The sequence below is a fragment of the Esox lucius genome, chromosome 12, assembly GCF_011004845.1.
Source record: "Esox lucius isolate fEsoLuc1 chromosome 12, fEsoLuc1.pri, whole genome shotgun sequence".
Taxonomy (NCBI): domain Eukaryota; kingdom Metazoa; phylum Chordata; class Actinopteri; order Esociformes; family Esocidae; genus Esox; species Esox lucius.
The window spans coordinates 30,466,224-30,486,799 of NC_047580.1; the positions used below are offsets into that span (position 1 = coordinate 30,466,224).

A 20,576-nucleotide genomic window follows, 5' to 3' on the forward strand; every position below is an offset into this window, starting at 1 on the left:
AAGAAATAAATAAAATGCCTATTATGGACTATGAGACCTAAAAATGGACCAACTACGGACTGTTTGGTCTACTGTGGAATATTTGGCCTAAGGAAGTTGTACTCACAGTACATGGGGTTGACTATCTATGCCAGGGTGTATACAGTGAAAATGGGCTGTGTAAACAAGTACTTGTAGAAGCCAAATGCTAGCAGGCAAATATGTATACAAAGTGATAAACACTAACCGGTAAAGGAAGTTAATATCACTTTCAATTCAAAATGTCATGGTGCTCGGGAAAAGGCAAATCATTTCAAAATCCATGCAAGGGATGAAACAAAACAAGTGCTGATTATTTGTAGTAAATGGGTTTAAGCAGAGATTCTGAATGATCATTTGTCAAGCTTATTGGTTATGTAAAGAATTAACAATAATCAGACCAAACCTTTTTTTATTTTTTATTTGACATCACCGCACAATATCTAAATCCCTATACTTATTTCACATTTTGTAAACATAAAAGTCCTTCCTGACTATTTTTTCATCACTCTCAATAATCTTTTGGACAGCAGCGACTGCCGAACCCCATGGTACATCGTGCCGATGGAGTAACATTGTTTTAAATATAAAAGCCCAACTTAGTGGAATAGTTCCCTGTCAGAAACTAGAGCCTGGTAATTATTCATTGATGCTTTGGGGCTGTTTTGCTGCCAGAGGTCCAGGGCTTTTGTAAAGAACAGGGGCATATTGAATTACATTCAGAACCAGATCATTTTAGGCCAAAATCCAGTAGCCTTTGCCAGAAGGCTGAAACTGGCCTACGGTTAAGTCTTCCAACAAGGCAATGACGCGAAGCACACATCAAAACCAACAAACGGTTTTGCAATGGCCCTCTCAGTCTCCATACTTGAACCCAATTGAAAATCTGGGGTCTCAATTGAAGAGGGCAGTTCACAAGAGAAAATCAAAGGGTCCAAGATCCCTCCACAAGTGTTCTCCAACCTCGTTAAACACTACAGAAAGAGGCTGAGTGCTGTCATTCTCGCCAGGGGAAGTTTCACGTAATACTGACAATCAAAGTGCCAATATTTTTGGAATCTGCATTTTCACTCAAATATGGGTTACTAAAGAAAACTTTATTTTGTTCCAAAAATCTCTTTGAAAATAAAAGCATAAGGCTTACCCATTTGTTTTAGGCCAAAATATAATTTGTTGCATGTGTGGTTCTTTTTATATATATTTTTTTAAGTCATTTTCATGAATAATTCTGGAGTTGACTGTACGTACAGACGTGCTCAAATTGAAGAATGCACAATTTTCCCTGAAATAACTTGAAACTGACAAAAGTAATTGGCATCCACCATTGTTTATTACATATTAAATAGAAATCAGACTTTGCTTTTTACATTTTTTATTCAACATAATATTGTAAATAAGAAAACAAATGAAAATGGCATGGACAAAAATGATTGGACCGCTAACCTAATATTCCGTTGCACAACCTTTAGAGGCAATCACTGCAATCAAACGTTTTCTGTAGCTCTCAATGAGACTTCTGCACCTGTTGACAGGTAGTTTGGCCCACTCCTCCTGAGCAAACTGCTCCAGCTGTCTCAGGTTTGATGGGTGCCTTCTCCAGACTGCAAGTTTCAGCTCTTTCCATAGATGTTCGATAGGATTCAGATCAGGACTCATAGAAGGCCACTTCAGAATAGTCCAATGTTTTGTTCTTATCCATTCTTGGGTGCTTTTAGCTGTGTGTTTTGGTCATTATCCTGTTGGAGGACCCATGACCTGCGACTGAGACAGAGCTTTCTGACACTGGGCAGTACGTTTCGCTCCAAAATGCCTTGATAGTCTTGAGATTTCATTGTGCCCTGCACAGATTCAAGGCACCCTGTGCCAGGCGCAGCAAAGCAGCCCCAAATCATAACTGAGCCTCCTCCATGTTCCACTGTAGGTATGGTGTTCTTTTCTTTGAAAGCTTCATTTTTTCGTCTGTGAACATGGAGCTAATGTGACTTGCCAAAAAGCTCCAGTTATGACTCATCTGTCCAAAGGACATTCTCCCAGAAGGATTGTGGCTTGTCAATACGCATTTTAGCAAATTCCAGTCTGGCTTTTTTATGTTTTTCTTTCAAAAGTGGAGTCCTCCTGGGTCTTCTTCCACGGAGCCCACTTTTGCTCAAAAAGCGACGGATGGTGCGATCAGAAACTGACGTACCTTCACCTTGGAGTTCAGCTGGCATCTCTTTGGCAGTTATCCTTTGTTCTGTTTCTACCATTCGTACTATCCTTCTGTTCAATCTGGGGTCGATTTTCCTCTTGCGGCCATGCCCAGGGAGGTTGGCTACAGTTCCATGGACCTTAAACTTCTTAATAATATTTGCTGTTGTCACAGAGACATCAAGCTGCTTGGAGATGGTCTTGTAGCCTTTACCTTTACCATGCTTGTCTATTAGTTTCTTTCTGATCTCCTCAGACAACTCTCTTCTTTGCTTTCTCTGTTCCTTGTTCAGAGTGGTGCACACAATGATACCAAACAGCACAGTGACAACTTTTCTCCATTTAAATAGGCTGAATGACTGATTACAAGATTGGAGACGTGTGATACTAATTAAATAAACAAATTAGTTTGATATATAACTATGATCCAGTTATTTATTATCTTTTCTAAGGGGTACCAACAAATGTGTCCAGGCCATTTTAGAATATCTTTGTAGAATAAGCAATAATTCATCTCTTTTCACAGCTTCTTTGCTTTATTCTATGACATACCAAAGGCATGCAAGTATACATGATAAAATAGCTTTCAATTTCATCACTTTTCAGGAGGAATTAAGCATTATTTCAATGAGCTGTAGGGGTACCAACAAATTTGAGCACGTCTGTATGTAATCTTCACTTAAACACCATTGACATTTAAAAAATATATTCCAACGAAAATCTAAAGAAATACAATATCAGCGGGCAGAAAAATTTACTTTATCATGAGTGTCTACGTAAATTGAAGCTACTTGGTTTTATAAATTGTATTAGTAGTTGTAGCAGTAATTTTTCCCAATCATATGCCTAATAGTAAACATATGCATTTATTTTTTCAGTACCTACCAAAAGCTGTTAATGTAACTGTTTTGCATTCATATGGAAGTTTTTTTTATATACTTTTATAAAAGTTGTTGCCTACTTTGTATTTGTTAACAAGTGTAGTTTGTTTGCTCCTCACCTGGGTACGCTGCCTAGCTGTCCAAGGTTTCTTGCTTGGGCCTCAGTGATAATCTGAGCCTTGAGGAGAACTGGTTTCCCCGGCGCCACTTTCTCCCCCAGCAGGTAGCGCACGGTGGTAGAGAACTTGGACTGGGTTTTAATTACCTGGGGAGGCTGCTTGTCTACCACCAGAGAGCTGAAAACCAAGAAACAGAATGTCTAGAACGATCAGTGGGACTGTGACGGCTGGACTGACAGCCGCCTCGAAAACCACCAGAGAGCTACAGCAGGACAGGCAATGCTTTTTTAGACGTCAGTGGTACACTGGGAGGTAACTAAAAGTTTCAAATTGTGAAGACACTAAAAATGTTTTGAATTTGTTAAAGTAATCAATGTAAAATAATGTTTTTCATTCTTCCACCCCGATCCAATTATACGGTCCAAATGTTTGTTTTTTATTTATTTATGTTTAAGTCCAACTTTTTCCTGTGATATCCAATTAGTAGTTACAGCATTGTCTCATCACTGCAACTTGGGTGAGTTGAAGATTGGGACGTGTCCTCTGAGACATATCCCATCAAGCCGCTCTGCGTCTTTCCACAATGATGCTGAACCAGGGCGTCAGCCGCATAATCACTAGACAATATACTGGCCAGTGTTTTTGCGGTCGGGGACAGTGCCTCTGGGATGGCAGACCGGGGTGGTGGTCCCTCTTTTTAAGAAGGGGGACCGGAGGGTGTGTTCCAACTATAGGGGGATCACACTTCTCAGCCTCCCCGGGAAAGTCTATGCCAGGGTTCTGGAGAGGAGAATACGGCCGATAGTAGAACCTCGGATTCAGGAGGAACAGTGTGGTTTTCGTCCGGGCCGTGGAACACTGGACCAGCTCTATACCCTCTACGGGGTGTTGGAGGGTTCATGGGAGTTTGCCCAACCAATCCACATGTGTTTTGTGGATTTGGAGAAAGCATTCGACTGTGTCCCTCGCGGCATCTTGTGGAGGGTGCTTGGGGAATATGGGGTCCTGGGTCCTTTGCTAAGGGCTGTCAGGTCCCTGTACAACCGAAGCAGGAGCTTGGTCCGCATTGCCGGCAGTAAGTCAGACTTGTTCCCAGTGCATGTTGGACTCTGGCAGGGCTGCCCTTTGTCACCGGTTCTGTTCGTAATTTTTATGGACAGAATTTCTAGGCGCAGCCAGGGGCCGGAGGGTGTCAGGTTTGGGGACCACACAATTTCGTCTCTGCTCTTTGCAGATGATGTTGTCATGTTGGCCCCTTCTAACCAGGACCTTCAGCATGCACTGGGATGGTTTGCAGCCGAGTGTGAAGCGGTGGGGATGAAAATCAGTACCTCCAAATCCGAGGCCATGGTCCTCAGTCGGAAAAGGGTGGCTTGCCCACTTCAGGTTGGTGGAGAGCGCCTGCCTCAAGTGGAGGAGTTTAAGTATCTAGGGGTCTTGTTCACGAGTGAGGGAAGGATGGAACGGGAGATTGACAGACGGATCGGTGCAGCTTCTGCAGTAATGCAGTCGATGTATCGGTCTGTCGTGGTGAAGAAAGAGCTGAGCCGCAAGGCGAAGCTCTCGATTTACCAGTCAATCTACGTTCCTACTCTCACCTATGGTCATGAGCTTTGGGTCATGACCCAAAGGGCAAGATCCCGGATACAGGCGGCCGAAATGAGCTTTCTCCGCAGGGTGGCCGGGCGATCCCTTAGAGATAGGGTGAGAAGCTCGGTCACCCGGGAGGAGCTCAGAGTAGAGCCGCTGCTCCTCCACATCGAGAGGGGTCAGCTGAGGTTGCTTGGGCATCTTTTTCGGATGCCTCCGGAACGCCTTCCTGGGAAGGTGTTCCGGTCCCGTCCCACCGGGAAGAGACCACGGGGAAAACCTAGGACACGCTGGAGGGACTATGTCTCCCGGCTGGCCTGGGAACGCCTCGGTGTCCCCCCGGAAGAGCTAGAGGAAGTGTCTGGGGAGAGGGAAGTCTGGGCATCCCTGCTTAGACTGCTGCCCCCGCGACCCGGCCCCGGATAAGCGGAAGAAGATGGATGGAGATGGATGTTTTTGTTTCAACAAATTGGAATCCCTCATCACAAAATAACTAAAAACTGTCTGTTTTTCTTTTATTGTGCAAAGGTCATTTTCCCACAGTCTTGTGGGCCTAAAATAGTACACTATCAAAGGAAATATGGCAACATATGGAACAAACCTCTGAATTAGGGTTTGCAGCAGAAGTCCCAGTCTGTCTTGCAGCTCTGGGATTGGCTCGCCGGCCAGCATCACTTCCTGTCTCAACTTCCCATTCACCCCAAGAAGTTGCTCACACCTGAAAGACAGAAGGTAGAGGGTGTTAAATGAATTAAAATAGATAGATCTGCAAACATTAAACAAATGTTTATGTGCTTCAGAACCAGTTACTCAGTAATGATTAACCGTTACAGTTTGCATGAAATGTTAACGTGCACGCCTGATCTCACCATGTCTGCATAGGGCTAAGGTTGTCATCAAAGGGGTGTCCTATGGTAGCCTGATGCTGTTCCCACCTCCAGGCTTTGATTCGGCTGATCAGACGAGACTGGCAACTCTCCAGACTAGATACAGCATCCTGGAGCAACTGAACACGCTTCTACGAATACAGACACATGCACACAGTTTAGCTTTTGTCAGAGAGGGAGAGTTTATTCACAGACATGCAAATAGTTTACAGTAACAGTAGCACTGTCCCCAGGCTATAGCATAGAGGGCCTTAGAGGGAGTAGCCAAATCATTCGATGGCACATGGTCATTGTTTATTGCTCCAGGAATTTCCTATTAGGCTTTTTCATAGGCTAGTGAAGGTACGGTAAGATTGTTTCAACAGGCCTCTAAAAATATGAGCGGCCTTGCCTGGGAAAGTCGTTACAGCACAGGACAGACCGACCGTACAGAGGCTAACATTTCATACAGGAGGAGACAAACCGAAAATAATTTGGCCATGCAGGGTGCAAAGACGGACTTAACGACAGCTGTCGTGAGCATGTTTAACGGCTCACCTTGGCTATGACCTGGCCATTGTACTCATGCTGTTTAATGTTATTCTGCAGTTTGGTGACCTCTGAGATGCCGGTGTCCATTCCATTGGTCGAGGCCTGCTGAAGAGTGCCTGTTCCAAAGCCAAAACACACAAAAAAATAATACAGTATACATACACAGCCAAGTTTTTTTTTTTTATCTGTTATTTAGCCTTGTCCTACTCAGTCACCCTGAGTCCAGTGCATGACTTACTGAAAGTCTGGACCTAAATCAAAGCAAACTGCCCTTCCAGACAGTGACACCCAGCCATCCCTCAAGTTATGTGGCTCCACCTCGCTCATAGACATTCACAATACCATTGGTTAGCGTAGCTGCTAATGAATTATTACCAACGTGTTAAGCTATGAGAAATACAAACAGATCCTCGTCTCAGAATTGAGCGCATTTGCTAAGTCTCACCCTGGATTGACTCATAGTTCTGCCTCTCCCAGTTGAGTTCCTCTTGCAGCTGGTGGATCTGCTGTCTGCAGTTCTGGATCTCCAGCACCTTGAGCACCAGCAGGTCCACGTCCCGGGTGGAGGGGCCCACAGAGATGGGATCCTGGGCTGGGGACGGGGGGAAGTGGGGCGGGATCTGAGCGGACTACGGAGAAGGAGGAGGCCAGATCACAAGAGGTTCAGCTTTGCCAGGCCGATGTGTATGAAAGGCATAGCCTGCTTTTAAAGTGTCGACATTTTGTTTTGTTAAGTGTGTTGCTGCTATCATTGTTGATACAGTTCTGTGGTTTTGTCTAATTGTCGAGAAGGAATTAGCAACACTTTTCCTAAGCCAGAGAGTTAAGCCCAACCACCCCCCCAGATTGTCGCAATAAGTACGTGCTATTGGCAAACTGACAAATGTGAGAAGGCCAAAAAAAATAAAACATGCTTTAATAAAAAGAATGTGGCAGGGATACATTTTTTACATTCATATTCAATTTAAATATGATTTTGGCTGGGGGAACAGGTTTACTGTCCAGGGCTGAGGTCAGGGGGAACTGGAGTGATCGGAATGTAGACAGACTATGGAGGAACAGGAAGAGCAGAAATTCTTCCTGAACAACAACCTAAAATATCCACATAGCAAACAGATTTAAGTTAATCACCTGCCCCCCCCCCCCCCCCCCCCCCCATTCCCAGCTGTCAGATCCTCTCAACAAAGGCACGCGTGTTGCAAGGGAGCATCCGCGGTTTCTGCGGACCACAGACTGTTGAGCTAAAGGGGCCATCTCTGTTAAACTCACCGTCCGACTGAGAAGGTCTCTCTCCTTCCTCAGAACGTCCCTCACGGTGAGCACCAGCTTCAGGGGCTGCGAGCGCATCATGCTCTGGGACAGGGCCGCCGTTCCCATCCGCCACGGAGACGTTGCGTAAGAGAGGGGAGACGTCAACCACACCATCAAGACACGACTCCATATATGGTGAGAGAATCTGTGAGGACTTGCCCAGCTATCAAAACTCCTTTGCTCTAGCCAACACACACATGCCCCTGGACCCAGAGAAATTAATCTATTATCTGTAATGGCACACCAAGTGAACCACTGAGAACTGGAGTGATTACAGTTTTGGAGTGTTCTGAAAAAAAATGGGCGACAGAGTACTAGGAACGGTCGGCCCGGGAACCAAGATCCAAGGGAGAACTTGCCAAGATCACGGGTGACAGTTTTAAACCAAATGGCACTCTGAATCATGTTTGCATTTTGTTTGTTTCGGATTGTGATCAAGGTATGTCAGGTTCAACATGTGTGAGGGTGTGGGCAAAGCAGAAACCCATAGCAGCTCTGGCAACAGAAGAACATCTTGCAGAACCACACTTGTATTCGGGAATACAGTTTAATCCCTAATACTTCCCTACAATTATAACCAGCATGTGTCCTTGTGTGTGTGTGTGTGTGTGTGTGAATCTTCACAGTACCATGCTCCTGGAGATGTGCTGCAGTCTCATCCTCTCCACCACGTTGGGGTTCTGCTGGGCAAGGCTCAACAGGTAGGAAGTGATCTGGTCCAACAGAGACAAGGCCTGTGGCTCCTGCTCTACCTTCTCTAGATCAAAGTCCTCCCTGAGAAGAGGGAGGGGTGGAAAGACATGGGCCTGCTTTAAAGCATGTTTGTGCATCCAGTTTTATTTCTGCACTATTCTGTATGTGTGTGTGTGTGTGTGTGTGTGTGCGTGCGTGCGCATATGGATGTGCCTGTGTTTGCGTGTGGATGTGCATGTGTGTGTGTGGATGTGAACGTGTGTGTGGATGTGCATGTGTTTGGATGTGCATGTGTTTGGATGCGCGGATGTGCATGTGTTTGGATGCGCGTGTGGATGTGCATGTGCGTGTGTGGATGTGAACGTGTGTGTGGATGTGCATGTGTTTGGATGTGCATGTGTTTGGATGCGCGTGTGGATGTGCATGTGTTTGGATGTGCATGTGTGTGGATGTGCATGTGTGTGGATGTGCATGTGTGTGGATGTGCATTTGTTTGGATGCGCGTGTGGATGTGCATGTGTTTGGATGCGCGTGTGGATGTGCGTTTGTGGATGTGCGCACATGTACAGCGTCTACGAGTATCTTTTCATGAGCGTGTCTTACCATCTCTGCTCCTCGATCCAGTTGGCCAGGTAGCACCTGACGTCCATGGGGAAGGAGTTTGGGTAGAGCTCGTTAAGCGCCTGCGTTGGCAGATAGGGAATCAGCTGTTTCATCTGCGCCCACTGTGCCATGGTGAAGCAGAGCTGGGAGGAAAAAAAGACAAGATTAGACGTCTAGTGATAAAATTTTAAAATGGCTAAAATGGCACTCAGATTGTGCTACTTCACACCGGAGCACAGGTTCGCCATTCAATCAAAGCCACATTTTCCTATTAATAGCACAGGATGAGACAGTCGATTTTGATTACTGTTTAAGCCCTCTGAAACCAGTGGAGTCGGTATTAATCTAACTCCCGTTCTAAGTATGTGTACAGCTTTGATTGAATTCTTGTCTAAGCTAAATGTCCAAGGCACTCACTCGTAGAGCCAAGCTGTGCACCACAGTGCAGGGTTTAAACCATCACTCTGCCCGTCCAAGGGGGTTAAGGCAGTGCTGGAAAATAATGGTGGCCACACAAAATATTTAAACTCACTTTTGTGAGATAATGTATATATTAAAAGATTTATGCAATTGCAATGCCAGAATGCACAGCGTAGCCAGAATGCTGGCAGTTTGCCAAGGTAGAGACAGGAGTTAGGCAGAGATATCTCAGGGAGTACTTCACAATCAATCTTTCTGTGAGCAGTCAAAAGTTGTTTGGGGAATAGTGAAGGAGGGGAGGTTAGCAGAGGACGCTGAAGATAAAACATCTGTGTAACACTATTCAGAATTCATGGCCACACGCACAATTGGTCTCCTTTAAACTGTTCTACCTCTCTGTTCATCAGACCCACAACACCAGAGTTGCCTACCTTTACCCATAGAAGATTGAATCAAATAGCCCCCCAGACAGTTGAAATACGACCCCCTGTATATCTTGCTCTGGGTGTCCTAAATCTGTTTTGGGGAGGCGTGTACATCCTCTTCTGTTTTTTATCTTTGGCCCACACATATAACTTAGAGCCAGGACATGACAATACAGAAACCATTGTGTTCAGTGTTTTGCTGTTGTGTTTCAAAGCTCAAATACTAGCTAAACGTAATCCACAACTTTCCAGAACAATATTGATATAGCCTACATGCACTCCTAATAATAAAAAAAAAACGTTGTTGAAATGAGGTATGACAATGTCACAAGATGTAAAGCGGCAGTTTACCATGAGACATGGTAAAGCGGCAGTTCTCCTACCCATCTTACCAGGTCTCAGCTAGCACCCAGCTTAGAGCCATGGCAACACGTGTCACCCCTGTGTCACCCCTTCCTGTTCTCCACCGTGTGGGCTAGGGCTCGAATCCCAAATGACACCCTATTCCCTATTTAGCCCGAAGGGCTCTGGTGAAAATGAGTTGACATTGCAGAAAACAGGGTGCACTGAGAAAGCAGACACACGGTTTCCTGTTCTTTTTTTTTTTTTTATTATTGTTGCACCAGAAAGTCAACAACGTGCTCGAGTGCATCTTACATAAACTTCGATCGCGAGCTGTGTCCTTGTACTACGTATGAAATCCAGAGGAGACTGGACCGCACTTCAGGGAACCAAATTCAATTAACACAACTGAATTGACCGCGAGTTTCAGGATCTTCAGCGAGTCTGGGTCAGAAGATCTCTTGATCGTGCCAATGCTGACCGAAAATAATTTTCTGCCATCAGCAATACAGGTTACTGAAGAGAACAATTCCAACGAGGCAGCTCCATTCCGTGTCATATCAGATAGGTTGAATCCAATTTAATCGTGTTTGTTGAAGTACAAAAAAATATTACAATGCGCGTGCAATCACTACCTTAAGTCACTCTGGATAAGAGCGTCTGCTAAACGACTTAAACGTAAGTGTATACCGAGCGGTGAGTGACCTGTTATTTTGACATTACCTGATTGCCAATGTCTTCTGAAGGGCTCACTCCTGAAGCGTCCGTGCAGAAAAGCTAAAATGTTACGTTCATTCACTCTGGTGCTGTGTTTCTTTTGGTTCTCTCCATGTCATGTTCTCTCCTTTCATTGTTCTCTCCTTTTCTATTCTGCTCTCTTTCCGCTCTCTATGACTGTGACAGCGATCAGATTAAGACCTCAACATAATTTGTTCAACCAGTTATTAGAATATAATGACAAATGTATTGGATCGAATTTGGATTTGGATTTGTAATTAGTTAAAGCACAACGTGCTAATTGTCTATATTTTCATTTACCGGAACGGAACCTATCTTCCTGACAGAAAGTCCAACAGAACAGTTGAAGACTGTGTTGGCGGGTGAATCATATTAAAAAGTCCACAAATGTGAGGTAGAAGGGGATTCGGAGAGTGATTCACGCGCAACTGACGCATCAGGCACCAGGGTCCTCCGTCTCACACCGCTGGTATACGTACCAACCCCCGTGCCAGCTGTACCTGTTAGCAACGATGGCTGCATCCTGATTCTCAAGCACATTGAGGCGTTCCCCAAAACTTCCCCATTGATTGGGAAAACATACATTCCTTCAGCACACGGAAACTGTCGAGCCAACACTCAACACGCCTACAGTTAAGTCCTACTCGCACCGGTACATCCAACGCTTTACATGCAACCATACCCAAGTCATTCAAAACGCATGTGCAGTATCATCAGAGCTGTGTTTTAATGTCTGCCGCGCATTTGTGCGCATTCTAAGGACGATTTGTAACACTTCCTGTACGCTATTTGCCTTATGGACTTCATCCAAAAACCTGGATGCGTGTGTTAAGGGGGTAGCCAAACAACACCACTGTTGCTTGAGGAACTGATTCCAGTGCTTTTCTCCAAACCTTTCTGAAATAACTTCCGTTTTGACTAGTTTCACCAGAAGTTAGAAATAAACTTACAATGTACAATGAAAACCGTACAATGAAAACTTCCTCTAATTTCATTCAAATCCGAAAAATTCTTTCAATATCACCAACATAATTTAAAGAGTTAAAATGAACTCCAGGACTTGTAATGTAATCTATTTAAATCAATTCACAGAGCAGAGGAAGAAAAAAAAAACGAATTGTTTTTTTTTGTCTCCTGACTAATGCAGAAGGAATCACTTGGTACTGGTGGAGTGTCTTCACTACTGGGTGAGTCAATACCCTGTAGTAAGATGTCTGAAAATAATGTTGCCCTCCCGTCAACTGGCACAATATCCCACCCATATTCAAGGTTGTTTTTATCGATCTCAGTTTGTAAGTGATGGCTGACCTTCTACTGTACATGTCATTCCTGTATTCAACTATTAAAAAAACTCTTGTGTCTCCAAAATTGCATTACATTTGTTATGTTGCATGATGTTTGTTCAGTCTGACTAGGACAGTCAGTGTATTTCATCAGAGGTTGTAACATGTGTGGTTATGCAGACACACCGCAAAGTCTCTCACACCACTGAATGTAGCTGAACTCCCCTAAAGTAACAAAGATAAAAGAACCTGCTGCCCTTGTCAGGAAGCTTTAGTTCATCATTACTACTTCCCAAACGACTCCCTAGAACCTTTGAAGGGCACTACATATGGTTCCACAACTGCATATCATTGATTATTAATACGACTGTCAATACACTATCTATACACTGACTATCAATACACTGACTATCAAAAAGCAGATTATAAATACAATGACTATCCATATCCTGACTATCAATTCACTGAATTTCAATACACAGACTATCAATACAAGGGCTAACAATACCCTGACTATTAATACCTTGACTATCAATACACTGAATATCACTATAATGACTATCAATACATGGGCTAGCAATATGATGATTATCAATATCCTGATTATCAATACACACACTACCAATACCATTACAATCAATACACTGACTACCAATATACTGACTGACAATACACTGAATATCAATATACTGACAGGTAATACACTGCCTATCACTATAATGACTATCAATACACAGACAATTTATACCATGACTATCAGTATACTGACAGTCAATACACTGAATATCAATACCTTGAAAATCGATACACAGACAATCAATACACTGTCTATAATTTTAATGACTGTCAATATCCAGACTATCAATATGTTGACTATCAATACACTGACTATCAACACGCTGACAATCAATACATGGACGATCAATATGCTGACTATCTATAAGCTGACTATCGATATCCTGATTATCAATACATGGACTAACAATACAAGGGCTATTTAAGACCTTGACTATCAATACACTGCCTATCACTATATTGACTATCAATACACAGACTATTTATACCTTGACTGTCGATACACTAAATATCAATACACAGACTATCAAGAGGCTGATTATCACGTTAACTATCAATATCTACGCTGACTACCAATACACTGACTACCAATACACTGCTTATTACAGCAAGACAATGCCAAACCACATTCTGCACATATCACAGCATGACTTCTGTAGTAAGCGAGTCTGGGTGAACAGCTGAAATCCTGTATCAAGCAAGAATGGGAAAACATTTAACTTTCAAAACCACAGCAATTGGTCTCCTCAATTCCCAAAAACTTATTTTAACAAGAGTGTGGTTAAAAGAAGAGGTAATGCAACACAGTGGTAAAATGGTGTTGCCGGCATAAAATTCCAAGAGGTCATGTATTTCTCCAAAAACAATAACATTTCTCAGTTTCAACATTTGATATGTTGCCTTTGTACTATTTTCAACCGAATATAGGGGTAGATGATTTGCATTGGAACTGGGTTTTTTTTTCACTTGCATTGTGCCCAGCGTCCCAACCCTTTGGGAAACGGGGTGGTGAGTATCCCATCAAACTAATCCAAACATACCTTTTCACCGAACACCAGTCAAGACACCGAACAGGGGCTGAGGCAAGGCAACCAACCCGGAAGACTTTCAGGATGGACAGCAGCTGGATAGATTAGCGGCACTATGGTGACACTTTCATCCTCTCCAGCATTGGTGGGAACCTCCTGCTCTTCGCTCCTGGAGGTACAGGTTAGAGGTTGGACATTACACTCCACATTCTTAAACAATAGAAACAATAAGGCTGCATTATGGCACACACCGGGGGGGGGGGGGGGGGGGGGGGGGGGGATTTCCGGGAAAAGGCAGAGCCCAAAAATACATAATCTGCCTCTGGGAAACCAGATGTTAAGGGCCGGTTTCGCAGACACAGATTAAGCCTAGTCTAGGACTGAAAAAACTAGCTCAACAGAGTTTTCAATTGAACTGAAATTTTTTTTTACTCCTAGACTAGGCTCAATCCATGTCTGCGAAAACCGGCCCTAAAAGTTTTAAGGCTCTATTGGCAAAAACAGTTTAGCTTACCACCATTTGTATCAGCTATAACACAGTACATTACACAAGGTATCCATCATTAGTATATTATGGATTACACTACTATATTGGCACCTCATGTAGCTCACTTGGTGGAGCATGGCATTTGAAAATCCCCGGGTCGTGGGTTTGATTAAGAGGTTTTGCTAAATGATTTAAATGCACACATTTAACAGGGGAATAACAACTGATTAGGCATATTGTGTTAAGTTATATTACATTATGCAACAATACTAAATTACAGAATTTGACCATCTGAGACTGCAAATGTAACCCTCGTAGCCTTTACAGCTTAATACAGCTTGAATGTATTTATTTTTTTTTTTTATTTACCGCTAGAACAGTCCGTTTTAAAAGTCGTGAGGGACGCGTCTCCCCTCTAAACTCTGTGACGTCCAATTCGCGCTGACAACTTGGACAATTTGTAGTGGCCTTGCCACTGCAATAGGTTCAGGGGAGTTGAAGTTCAAAACCAGCAACATTCTCAGAGCCACAATCCGCAGTAACAGCGGAATCGTAGCATGGCACACATGCACACACACGCTGGATCGGAGAGATGCCTCTTCGATGTTGCAGGAAAAACAGGTTTGGCTGTGTCAGAACCTGCTTCTAAAAAATTTCAACACACCTTTGGTCGGCCCAATGAGCACCGTTGTTCGTGCACTGCAATGTGCCGGATGATGGCAAATCATGCTAACTAACCAGCACGGGTTTTCCAATGGTGTGTACTTGAGCAACAAGGCATGGTGTGGTATATCGCCAGTACGCCATGGCCACGGGCTGCTCTTAATCAATGTGCCTGATCACAGCCACAGCATACTGGCCACCCGACCAGACACCTCGGAGGTGTCCTATTGGCTTTATAAACCTGTTACAGAAGCAAACGTACAGTGGGGAGAACAAGTATTTGATACACTGCCGATTTTGCAGGTTTTCCTACTTACAAAGCATGTAGAGGTCTGTAATTTTTTATCATAGGTACTCTTCAACTGTGAGAGTCGGAATCTAAAACAAAAATCCAGAACATTTTGTTGCATGACATAAGTATTTGATCACCTACCAACCAGTAAGAATTCCGGCTCTCACAGACCTGTTCGTTTTTCTTTAAGAAGACCTCCTGTTCTCCACTCATTACCTGTATTAACTGCACCTGTTTGAACTGTTTTGAACCTGTATAAAAGACACCTGTCCACACACTCAATCAAACAGACTCCAACTTCTCCACAATGGCCAAGACCAGGCAGCTGTGTAATGACATCAGGGATACAATTGTAGACCTGCACAAGGCTGGGATGGGCTACAGGATAATAGGCAAGCAGCTTGGTGAGAAGGCAATAACTGTTGGGGCAATTATTAGAAAATTTAAGAAGTTCAAGATGATAGTCAATCTCCCTTGGTCTGGGGCTCCATGCAAGATCTCACCTCGTGGGGCCTCAATGATCATGAGGAAGGTGAGGGATCAGCCCAGAACTACACGGCAGGACCTGGTCAATGACCTGAAGAGAGCTGGGACCACAGTCTTAAAGAAAACCATTAGTAACACATTACGCCGTCATGGATTAAAATCCTGCACCGCATTCAAGGTCCCCCTGCTCAAGCCAGTGCATGTCCATGCCCATCTGAAGATTGCCAATGACCTTCTGGATGATCCAGAGGAGGAATGGGAGAAGGTCATGTGTTCTGATGAGACACAAATAGAGCTTTTGGTCTAAACTCCACTCGCTGTGTTTGGAGGAAGAAGAACCGTGAAGCATGGAGGTGGAAACATCATTCTTTGGGGATGCTTTTCTGCAAAGGGGACAGGACGACTGCACCGTATTGAGGGGAGGATGGATGGGGCCATGTATCGCGAGATCTTGGCCAACAACCTCCTTCCCTCAGTAGGAGCATTGAAGATGGGTTGTGGCTGGGTCTTCCAGCATGACAACGACCCGAAACACACAGCCAGGGCAACTAAGGAGTGGCTCCGTAAGAAGCATCTCAAGGTCCTGGAGTGGCCTAGCAAGTCTCCAGACCTGAACCCAATAGAAAATCTTTAGAGGGAGCTGAAAGTCTGTATTGCCCAGCAACAGCCCAGAAACCTGAAGGATCTGGAGAAGGTCTGTATGGAGGAGTGGGCCAAAATCCCTTCTGCAGTGTGTGCAAACCTGGTCAAGAACTACAGGAAACGTATGATCACTGTAATTGCAAACAAAGGTTCCTGTACCAAATATTAATTTCTGCTTTTCTGAAGTTGAAATGTACCTATGATAAAAATTACACACTTCTACATGCTTTGTAAGTGGAAACACCTGCAAAAATCGGCAGGTTATCAAATACTTGTTCACCCCACTGTGTTTTTAGTGTGTCATACCCCCGTTGGGGGATGTAATATTACACAACTTTCATCCAATCAGCAATCAAGTTTCAAACCACCAAGTAAACAAATGGCCCTTAAAAGACAATTGTATGTCAAGCAACTTGAGGTAAAACAAGTGCATACATTTAGCATGTGTATATTAGGGTCCCTGTAGGAAGTGAACCAACAACATTGGTGCCGCAAATCCCCCTCACCCCTCAAACTCGACTCTGGACAGCGAAGCCGGTTCCACTCCTTTCGTTAATTCCGTTTCAACTCACTTATCTGGGACTTATTTCGACCTGGGACACCAGGGAGGTGAAGTTAAACATGAGGTAGGCCAGGCAACCGGCAGGCCCCAGGCCTCGTAAGGATGGACCCCTGCCCTACACACTTAACCACTCCGTCATACAGGTCTTTTGGTAGAGACAGAGGGCACTCTAGCAGGAGGAAGGGGAAGTGATGACGAAACTAACTGAAACCTGGACGATTACAGTTGCTAGAAACGTGGACATCTGGACATATAATGAAACCTTTCTATGATCCAACTATGTTAGGTAGCCTGATTGTCCGTTTTATACGGAACTGAGGTATGACACAATCATACCGCAGCAATCGTGTGTTCACAGCTGTAAATTAATTTGACAAAATAATAAATTACTGTAATCCTGTTACACAGGCATATGACAAAAATATCAACAACCATGGTTACATGTCAGTGACACAGCGATAGTAGTAACATGGTCTAAAGGTATGATGAGGGTAGATATATTGTAAATTGTAATCATAGCTCGCCTGTATGTAACAATCATTCAAATTAGGCTACTTATTAACACACTGTACTGATCATAACTGTTTCACTAATATCTACGAACTTTTATAATTATTCGTTTTGAAACTTTATACCGGCCTAATACAATTAATTTAGGGTTAACATACGATATGTAAACAAGACAGTAAGGAAGCATTGGCCTTGACAACAAACCCTTACTCGTTTTTTGAGTTTATTGCGGTAACCTGAATTAAGTAGTAGTGTGGTCCTGACTGCGTATACACACACACGTATTATTACAATTACATACGTTGTTATATTCACACAAAATATTGTATTTTACTAAATGTATTTTTGACGAACTGCGAAAACCTGAACCGACTTTCGATTGCGTATCAACCGCTCCTCTCTAAAACGATTAAAGCGCCACTAAAGTGAAAGTTTGATGAAATGGATGACTTGTGTCGACAATATCGATCATTGTTCATCATTTCTTAACAATTAGTGTAGTACAACTTACCGCCTGCCACGTCAATACACGATAGCTTTATACATTTCAAAAGAGTTTAGCCATAATCCGTCCTTTTTGTTCGGTTTAATCCACTATTCTATCGTAGATATGAACTTCTCTCACATCTGTAACAACCACTAAACAAATATCCCCGTATTCTACTGATAACCCATGTAGTATACTTGCCTTTTGACTATTTCGGCTAAGGAACATGAAAGTTGCGGCATAAATTGTATGTAAGAAATAGGAGGACTTCCTAAATCAATAAACGCATTACGGTTGTCTACGGAAAAAGAAAGAAAACATTTCCGGTGATCCGTATTCGTTTTCATTAGCCCACTGTGACTAATTAGTTGAATGGTGGCCTGCATTTTATAAACCCACATTTCCACATAAATAGCAATGACATTCATAACTTGGTTTTTGTATTCCCTTTGTATCTACTTTACCTAAGGCTTTTTAAATAGGTTCCTAAATTGTGCATCAACACCATCCCCCACTCAAAAAATATATGTATTTTTTGGAATGTATGGCCTACGAAGATAGCAGAGCAGTAGCTTGCATAAGTGAAACAACATCTAAACAACTTTACATCAACTGTAAATTAAGGTATACTTACCTTTATATTATGGTAATGACAACTTTCAGTAGATTTTGTGTATTTTGTCCCTATGTCCACCACTAGCACTTTTAAACTACAATTCATCGATATATGTAAATGTAGGCCTATGTTACTTAACGAATAACGATTATTCTGATTCTGTTTTTCTGTGCACCCGAAAGTTGTGCTTAAATAGTTAAAATGCTAATTTAAATAAAAATACGTGTTGTGGTCTTGATGTAATGTATTCAGGAAGTGAGAAAGAAATGATACAGGAATATGCGCATCCATAAAACGACTGCATAAACGACTTAGCTAATGTCGGCCTGAAAACGAAAGTAAATCGTATTATACAGTGGGCTTCATATTAAAATAATTTACACCCGAAAGATCCACTCACCGTTACTACTAGGCTGCAGGGAGTAGCGTCATATTACACACAAACAGTTACTGTAAATGACAAAAGAGGTGTTCATAGAACTCAGGGGGTATATTCCACCAAACGAAACGTTTTTGTTGTGAAAAGTTTGTCGTTTTTTGATAAACGTTTTGCAACAGAGTTAGACGTTGGTCGAGTTCGAGTGTTAAGCCGAAAGTCGCCGACCGTAGACGGAAATAGACGGGTATCGTCGGGGGATTTGCTTCTGTGATAGCAGAAAGTAGCAGTGTTGTGGTTTTCTTTGAAAAAGTTCAGATCAACGTGGCAATGTTTCTTTTGTTTAATAACGTTTTTCTTCATAATGTGGAAATAAACATGTTCCCACATCACACATTAAATTGTTGAACATTCTTTGAAGGTAACCTAGCTTCAACAGCATCTGAAGCAGATAATGGATAACCTGTAGGCTAGCAGCAAAAGAACAAACAGATTCTCAACTGAACTTTCCATGATATCACCTGAACTCACAGTGTAATATCATTGAACATTGTTATTAGGTCAACTAGGCATATTCATATAGTGTAGGCTACTTAGTTTTAAAGTTTTTTCTTCATTATAAATGTTTCCCAACTTTCAAACCAATGTCACCCTAACTGAATTTTAGTTTTAGTGTTTCAAAATATCTAACATAACGACATTTCAATTAACTATTTGTAATTCAGTAACATGAGAACATTTTGAGTGTTTTATACTTTTGCAAGGCACTGTACACAGAACAGCAGAAAAAATAACTGTAATTTAGCTACCTGCAATGTGGATTATTTATTTAGTATAATAGTTGTGTCAAATAGTTATTTTTTTATAATTACTTTTTCTTGTGATCTTTAGGGTCCCTGGCAGGTCTCTGAGCCCCCCTAGAGGCCATATGCCCTCTGTTGAGAACCACTCATCAAGCTAGCCCTGCATGCTTTCCCGTCACAACTACATATTAATTATTTATTTTGGCAGGATTTTTGCAGTAATTTTCTGTTGCAATATGTTGAAACATATTCCACTTTTGGCGACAGAAAACTATATTGAGGTCAGAATAAATTGATGAGAATGAATTCAGAATGTCGGCCTAATTTAATCTTAAAAACACACTCACTGACATTCTGACCATATCCATCTGTGATATCAGCAAATATGGTCTATTAGGTAGGCTACTATAACAAAATAATGAGTGATCTACTAAAATGTTTGTGTTATGGGTGCCGACAAGGGGAAAACATAGATGAATATACACATTATATACATACCTATGTCTTTCAATGAGGGCTATAATACTGTATGCCTCTTCTCTATCACCTAATCTTAGAAACGTAGTAGGTACAATCATGTCCAGCTGCGCTGAAGTTTCGGTGTAACCGGACTTCACATCACAAATTGGAATGTTGCACTTGGCCTGCGTAACACGAGTTTCCAATCCTCTCGTCATGCTGAAATACTACCAAAAAAAAATCCCCTGACATGCATATTTCCCAGTATGAAGGAATACATGTCCTTTGATCGTTTACACAATTAGTCTAAAAAAGTGTAGATAAAATACCGTGGGATTACATAGGCTATTCGTCTGCTCTTAACATAGATGCGTTGCATGTTTAAGAGCACATCAATTGATATTCTGGAAAGCCCAACCCACCACGGTAAAGCATTATTACAATTATAAATATCAGGGAGTGTCTAGTGCTTTCCCAACGCTATCGCCGAAACGCGTCCGTTTTTTTTGGGACCACTGCGTGCTAAATTAATATATTAAGGAAGCATTTTTTGCGGGTGAG

At 42.7% G+C, this 20,576-nt stretch overlaps 1 protein-coding gene across 8 annotated transcripts in view; it reads right to left on the reverse strand.

Moving 5' to 3' along the window:
* Window positions 1–20,074, reverse strand: part of stat6 (signal transducer and activator of transcription 6, interleukin-4 induced) — a 33,595-nt gene extending 13,521 nt beyond the window's left edge. For 2 of the 8 annotated variants that reach the window (XM_020051548.2, XM_010893327.4), the window contains exons 1-10: window positions 18,396–18,721; window positions 13,645–13,801; window positions 8,821–8,963; window positions 8,154–8,298; window positions 7,483–7,566; window positions 6,659–6,842; window positions 6,220–6,329; window positions 5,665–5,813; window positions 5,397–5,513; window positions 3,206–3,382 (exon numbers count right to left, since the gene is read on the reverse strand). In XM_020051548.2, the coding sequence (XP_019907107.1) occupies window positions 3,206–3,382; window positions 5,397–5,513; window positions 5,665–5,813; window positions 6,220–6,329; window positions 6,659–6,842; window positions 7,483–7,566; window positions 8,154–8,298; window positions 8,821–8,951 (1,097 nt within the window). In that variant the 5' untranslated portion in view covers window positions 8,952–8,963; window positions 13,645–13,801; window positions 18,396–18,721. Of the gene's footprint in view, window positions 1–3,205; window positions 3,383–5,396; window positions 5,514–5,664; window positions 5,814–6,219; window positions 6,342–6,658; window positions 6,843–7,482; window positions 7,567–8,153; window positions 8,299–8,820; window positions 8,964–10,730; window positions 10,753–13,644; window positions 13,802–17,785; window positions 17,943–18,395; window positions 18,723–18,777; window positions 18,946–20,054 lie in introns of those variants that run through there. The other 6 variants (XM_020051547.2, XM_013136359.3, XM_013136358.3 and 3 more) reach the window with 6 other exon arrangements.
* Window positions 20,075–20,576: the final 502 nt, after the last annotated feature.